General features: G+C 32.5%; 1 protein-coding gene across 1 annotated transcript; it reads right to left on the bottom strand.

The window, feature by feature from the left end:
- Positions 1-1,662: 1,662 nt before the first annotated feature.
- LOC133292721 (uncharacterized mitochondrial protein AtMg00820-like) lies at positions 1,663-2,145 on the bottom strand. Its single transcript, XM_061491155.1, has one exon. The coding sequence runs from the start codon at positions 2,143-2,145 to the stop codon at positions 1,663-1,665; it is 483 nt and encodes a 160-aa protein (XP_061347139.1).
- Positions 2,146-7,774: the final 5,629 nt, after the last annotated feature.

The following is a 7,774-nucleotide window of genomic DNA, read 5'->3' as shown; positions in this document are numbered from 1 at the left end:
AGACATGACATAGTTATGTGGACACTTATGATTCATGACTATGCAAAGGTGAATCAATGATTTTAAAGGAGAAAAGATAAAAAATATTAAAATAAATATTTACTAAATCATAACCGTTAATTTACCTTTGAATAATTATAATTATCTCACATGACCATATCATAATATCTTTAAACATGAGAGAATCTATTTTCAACATTGTGTTACAAGGAGGATGACTCTTCATTTTGTTGGGTGGTCGATCGTATTTGCAATCCCATCTACAGCCAAGTTTGCCCCTAATAGGTGTGGATACGTACAACATTAACATTTCAATTTTTCTCGAGAAGCTTCGTGATATGACCATGAAGTTGTGAACTCTAACTGTCCTTGCAGTGTTTTCTGTTGAATATCAAGAACAAAGAGATTTATAAATAATTTGTGTGTCTCAACTACACAGCGGAGAGTCTATTATATAACTTAAAAGAAAGAAAATATAAAGAGATATACATGATGTGAGACTTCTATACTACTATTCTAAACTATCATTTACAACATTCCCCCTCAAGCTGGAGCATATAGATCATATGCACCAAGCATGTTACATAAGTGATCTATCCTAGGCCCTCTCAAAGACTTAGTGAAAACATCAGCTAATTGATTAGTTGAGTTAACAAAATTAGTGACTATATCTCCAGAGAGGACTTTTTCCCTAACAAAATGACAGTCTATCTCAACGTGCTTGGTCCTTTCATGAAACACTGGATTGGAAGCAATATGTAAAGCAGCTTGATTATTGCAAATGAGAGATGTTGTGCCAATGTCTCCAAATTTGAGTTACTTCAATAGTTGTTTTAACCAGATAAGTTCACAGGTGGTTGTGGCCATGGAGCGATATTCTGCTTCAGCACTTGATCTGACAACTACACTTTGCTTCTTGCTTTTCCAAGAAATCAAGTTACCTCCAAGGAATACACAATATCTAGATGTGGATCTTCTATCACTGGGGAAACCTGCCCAATCAGCATCTGAGTTTCCCTCAACTCTGGTATGACCTTTGTTTTTATAGAAGAGACCTTTACCTGGAGCATTCTTGATGTACTTGAGGATGTGGATCACTGTATTCCAATGATCTTCACAAGGAGAATTCAAGAACTGACTTACTACACTGACTGCAAATGAGATGTCTGGTCGAGTAATTGTAAGATAGTTCAGCTTCCCAACCAATCTTGTATACCTTTCTGGATCTAAAAATAGCTCCCCCTGATTTGGCATAAGCTTGACATTTGGATCCATGGGGGTATCGACGAGCTTAGCATTCAACAAAGTTGTCTCCTCTAGAATGTCCATAGCATATTTCCTCTGGGATATCACAATACCTTCCTTGGATTGAGCCACTTCAATTCCCAAGAAATATCGTAGTCTTCCGAGATCCTTTGTTTGAAAATGATGACTGAGATGTTGTTTTAACTGAGTAATGCCTTGATGGTCATCACCTGTAATGACAATGTCATCAACATATACCACCAAATAAATGGATCTAGAGTCTGAGTGGCGATAAAAGACTGAGTGATCAGCCGCACTCCGAGTCATACCAAACTGCTGGACAAATGGTGCTAAACCTCTCAAACCAAGCTCGTGGAGACTGTTTGAGACCATACAAAGATTTGCGGAGTCGACAAACTAGACTGGACTCCCCATGAGCAACAAATCCAAGAGGTTGCTCCATATAAACTTCTTCAGCAAGATCACCATTAAGGAAAACATTTTGACATCCAATTGATAAAGGGGCCAGTGACAGATAGCAGCCATAGTAATAAAGAGGCGAACATACGCCATTTTTGCAACAGGGGAAAATGTATCCCCATAATTTTCACCAAACACCTGTGTGTATCCCTTAGCCACCAAACGTGCTTTGAGACGATCCACGTGTCCGTTAGGACCAACCTTGACAGTAAATATCCATCTACATCCCACAACAGATTTTTCAGAGGGAAGAGGAACCAGATTCCAAGTACCACTGCCATGAAGTGCACACATCTCGTCAATCATAGCCTGTAGCCATCTGGGATGGGATAATGCCTCACCTGTAGTCTTAGGAACATATACAGAAGACAAAGAAGAAAGACAAGAAAAATGTGATGGAGAAAGGCGATGATAACTCATATTTACTGAATACCTGCGTGGAGGACGGATATTACGAGTACCTTTTCAGAGAGCAATGGGTAGGTCAATGTCGGAGGGCGGGACCGAAGCCGCAGGAGTTGATGACGGCAGATCTGAGTCCATAGGAACCTCGTCAATGTCTTGGGGTATGGGTGGATGAGACCGACGGTGATAAACTTGGAGAGGAAGATCTGGTGCTGGGACATATGGAGAAGTGACAGTAGGCGGTGGTGGTGTGAAATCTGGTGCCGGAACATATTGAATTGGAACGGAGAGTAAAGGTAACTTAGTATCAACAGACTCATCAGGAACAAAGGTGGAGCCAAAAAATGGCACAGACTCAAAGAAAGTAACATCCATCGAAACAAAAGAGCGACGGAGACTCGGAGAGTAACACCGATAACCTTTTTGTGTCCGAGTGTAACCGAGGAACACACATTTGTGGGATTTGGCATACAACTTGTCAGGATTGGGACCGAGTTCATGGACAAAACAAGTAGAACAAAAAATACGAAAGGGTAAGGAATGTAAAGGCTGATGAGGAAACAAAATAGAGTACGATACCTAGTTACCCAGGACAAAGGAAGGCATGCGATTAATGAGATAGCATGCGGTGAGAACAACATCACCCCAAAAACTGGTAGGAACATTCCTATGAAGTAAGAGTGTCTGAGCTGTTTCAATAAGATGACGATTTTTCTTTCAGCAACCCCGTTTTGTTGGGGGGTGTGAGCACATGATGTGTGGTGAAGAATGCCGTGAGAAGCCATGAATAATTGAAATGGTTGAGACAGATACTCACGAGCATTATCACTACGAAAAGTGCGGATAAGAATACCAAATTGAGTAAGAATTTCATCATAAAACTTCTGAAATATGGAGAACAACTCATAGCGGTTTCTTTCTTTTAAGTTATATAATAGACTCTCTGTTGTGTAGTTGAGACACACGGATTACTTATAAATCTTTGTTCTTGATATTCAACATGGTATCAGAGCCTCGTGTCCCGGGTTCAAACCTTGTCGCCCCCCACTTTCTCTTGTGGAATATCTTAGCACAGGTAGGCTGGGCCTGTTGCATCATCTACTCTTAAAGCTCAATGGGCTCTCGTGTGAGGGGGCGCGTTGAGATATATAGTCCCACATTGGTTGTACGAACAACTAATGTGGAATTTATAAGGTCTTGGGCACTCTTACCCTTTGAGCTAGCTTTTAGTGTGGTGTATCCCACGGTTCTTTACATTTTCATTGCCTTTGGTCCTTACCATATTTTTAATGAACAAGATTTTATACATTATATCTATATATAATTTGTACGTCCTTTTTATATAATATCAGATCTAATAGTTTTTCTTCATGGCATAACTACTTTTGGGTTTTTAAAATAAAGGAAAATACCATGATGTGACTCTTTAAACGCCATTTTTATCGTCCTCAACAAAGATAAAAACTTGAAATATGGCCAGCGTTGTTACTATCCATAACCCATCTATGTTTGAAGTATGAAATGATTTTTATATATATAACAATTTTATAAGAATGTTTTCCAAAAAAATTATAAGAATAATTGGCGGCCCAAAAGAAAACAAAAGGAAAGAGGGAGGACACACAAAAAAAAAAAAAACCATCTGAATCTTGCTCATGCGCTGACATATCAGAGAGTCTTCCTTTGATATCGAAATCTTCGAGTGACAATGAACCAATTATGAATGGGATTTTGACAGCGAGGTTCCAAAAGTCGAGTGCATTTTTTATGCTCCGTGACCATCAATAGTAGGGTGGTTCTTTGTGCAAACGGAAGGGTAAAAAAAAAAAAAAAAAAGAGAAAATAGCATAAATAAAAAGAGAAAGAAAAGATTGGTCTTATAAGAGAAAGTGCCAAGTTTTGGATGCTATGGTCTATAAAAAATATTTCCAACCCAAAAGTCAGAGCAAATCTACCCTAAATTGAAGGAAATGTAAGAGAGATGTAGAGAAAAAAAATATTAAAAAAAGGAGGGGAGTCAAAGAGAGAATGAAGCTAAAACTAAAAAATATCATTAGGTGAGAAGCGAAGCAAATTACAAATAGTTTTCTCCCAAACGGGAATATTAGGAATTGGTAGAGGGTTTTTGTTTAGATTTATGGGAAATTGAAGGTTGTAATTTAAGTTACTCATGTTTGATAAAAGATTTCTGTAAATTTTTCGGACAATATAATTTTTTCCAGATTTTGTTTTATGAGCAAAATTTAACCATGAATATCATCCAACAATACAATCCTCTGAGTGATATTATTAGATTCCCAGGAAAATGAAAAATTTAAAACATTTCTAATAATATTTTCAATCAATCAAACATAATATCAAGAAAATTGATCCAATATTTTCGAAGATATTTTGGCATATCAAACAATTTTTAAATAATATACACGAAAAAGTCAATTTCCCACCGTATTTATAAAAGTTGTAATTTCCGAATAATTTTTTTTTTAGCTCTACTAAACGCCTCCTAATTTAGGGGTCAAAGAGAGAATGAAGCTAAAACTGAAGAATATCATTACGTGAGAAGCGAAGCAAATTACAGGTAGCTTTCTGCCAAACGGGAATATTGGGAATACATTTTAGAGGTGTGTCCTGTTGCATTCTCAAATTCTTACATGCATAAGCATAATCCCACTTCGGATTGCGCCAAAAATATACATTTTTTTACATTACAGATTATAACCACAACTACATATATTAGTAATATAAATAAGTTGTATCTTGTTTGGCAAAGAAAGTTCTATAGAATTCAATAATATATATGTATATATATAATAGCGAACTTAGAAAATTTTATTTATGTCTGCACACTTAGAATAAAAGAATAAAGGGATTTTTTTATATATATATTAAAATACAAAAGAATATAAACAAAAAAAGAAAAGAAAACTTTAACTTAACACACACAAAAATAATCAATAGTCAATCAAACTATTACAATAGAACATTTTGGATTCTCAACAAAAATTATGAGCTCTAATTTAATCTCTTAGAAAAAAATCGACTCGTGGCCCATCAGAATTCAAAAATAGATCCAGATAATCAAAATCATGGTCCCTTTGAAATTCAAAAAGACCCACATGAGTCCCTCAAAAGGACTAACATGGGTCTATTTTGAAATTTAGAGAAATCACGAGATGACTTTTTTAAGAGATTAATCTGGGTCCCATAATTTTTGTTGATGACCTAAAATATATTTATTTATTTATTTTCAAAATATTTGTGTGTGCACTTGCACACACTTGCACGTAAACAGGTCCGTCGATGTATATATATAGGAAGGGATTTTTTGACTCCAATGTATATAATGGTTATAGTTTATTAAGTTATATAAATTATTTAATTATTAATTTGAAATAAATTATAAGTATTATATGGATGAAAATCAACGATTGAGATAATGAGTGGATCAAAATATCCCTCAAATATATATATATATATATATATATATATATATATATATATATATATATATATGTTTTAATGTTTCTACAATAAATGTAGATAAGTTATCTACATTCACTTCCAAAACGTTGTCATTTTGAGTTGAAAAATTAAAAAATTATAATAAAAAAGATTATTATAACCCTGAAATAAATTATAATTACAAAAATTCATTGATTTTCATCCTTAACGATGTCGTTTTAGACTCAATGTAGATAACTTATCTATATTGACTGCAAAAAAACCGAACTCATATATATATAAGAAAAATATTTCTCAAGCAGCTTGAGATATATTTATCTTTGTCCACCCAAAATTACGTTGTTTAATTTTATTTATTTATTTATATTAATTGATTCACATTTGAATGATTGTGATTTTCTTTTTCTCTCTCTTCCCTTATCACCATTGATCCATCTTTGTACGGTTATGATTTAATAGCCGGAGATAAAGTTATCTCAAATAACTTGAGAAACGATATGCCATATATATATATATATATATATATATATATATATATATATATGTATATATAAAGACAAAAGACATATAAGAAATTAAATTTACTATGCAAATTGGAAAAAAAATTATCATTGCTAAATGGCATGTTAGTTTACTCACAATTAGAAAAGTGAATAATAATAATAATAAAGGGAAGAGAGAGAAAATATTGGAATAGATAGTTACAAAATTATCATCCTTGATTTACCTTTTAAGGTTATAATTCCTCCACAAGATCATGTCATGTTAAATAAAATATAAGATAATCCATTTCCATATCATGTGAACTTGTTTTAAAATTATTTAATAATCCTTAATTTAGACCATATTTTAAATATTATAATTTTCTATACTCCTCATTTTAATTTATTCCTTTTTTTCTTTCCTCTTAAATTGTTAATTTGGGAAACTATAAAATTTCAATTAATACCCTAAAACACGCACATCAATGCATACAAATCAAACATTCCAATTTTTCTTTCTCATCATAAGTTTTCTCTAATTTAATTTTTTAGACACATGTAAATATAAGTGTGTGAGCTTTATGTCTACTTTTTACAAACCTATAATTTCTACAAATTTTTGTAAGATAAGTTATATTTACAAGTTTTTTGTTTACAAACTATACACTATATATTACCCGTAATATATAGTGTAATTTGTAATTTTATAACTAAAAAAGTTTGGAAATATACGGCTTCTATTTTTTCTAAGTTATTGTATTGTTAAAGGGAAATCATTATCTCATTTTACATGAGATAACTATCTCATGTTGTTCTTATATCAAAATATGACATCCATCACCACTTATATCTATCCTAGAGCTATTAAAGAAAAAATTTATATTAGTTGTTTTTTTTTATCAAAATTGCTTTTATCCCTAAATTTCTGTTAGACTAGAAATGAAAAAAAATGTAACTTTTTTGTTCTGTTAAAAATTTCATTACAAATTCAACTAAAAATCTACCTTTTAAGATAAAAAAAAATTAAACATAAATTGTTTTATTCAAAGTTCATGTTTAAAAAAGTTGAATTTGTAAAATCAAATTCATTCAAAATTAATTTTAAAAACTCTAATAAAAATGAGGAAGGATATTGTAACAACCAAGTTGAGTCACTACCAAGTTACTATCAATTAATCTCACCGTTAGATCGATTATGTTGATCCAACGATTATATTTATTTTCATCTTTGTATGGTCATGATTTTTCAAATTTAATACTTTATATTTATTTACACCTTTGTATGGTTATGATTTCCTATATTTATTGCTTTCACTTCAAATATGGAGAATCATAACCATACAAAGATGAAAATAAATATAACCGTTAGATTAACATAATCGATTTAACGGTGAGATTGATTAGTAGTAACATGGTAGTAACACAAATTGGTTGTTACAATATCCTTCCCCAATAAAAATACCCACTTCTTATATAGCGTACAAATTTAAGATAAAGTTGATGTAAATTTCAAACCCACAAAAACAAAATTTTCCCCTCTTTTAATTTTTATATATTTATTTTTTTGAAAATATTACAATCGGTTCATTGCTTCACAACTAATCCGATTCAGAACGGGTACATGATTAAGGCTTTAAACCCCTCCCAAAGATGATATTAGAGAGATTCAAATATATGCTCTCATCCCCACCTGCTTAGCT

The sequence above is a fragment of the Gastrolobium bilobum genome, unplaced genomic scaffold (genome assembly GCF_033153095.1).
Source record: "Gastrolobium bilobum isolate Gb01-03AN ecotype WA unplaced genomic scaffold, APGP_CSIRO_Gbil_v1 utg6105, whole genome shotgun sequence".
Taxonomy (NCBI): Eukaryota; Viridiplantae; Streptophyta; class Magnoliopsida; order Fabales; family Fabaceae; genus Gastrolobium; species Gastrolobium bilobum.
Note: the sequence above shows the minus strand (reverse complement) of the source record. Positions and strands in the feature narration are given on the sequence as shown.

Coding starts and splice junctions, on each gene's coding strand:
- LOC133292721 (XM_061491155.1), bottom strand. CDS start 2,145: ATGAGTTATCATCGCCTTTCTCCATCACATTTTTCTTGTCTTTCTTCT.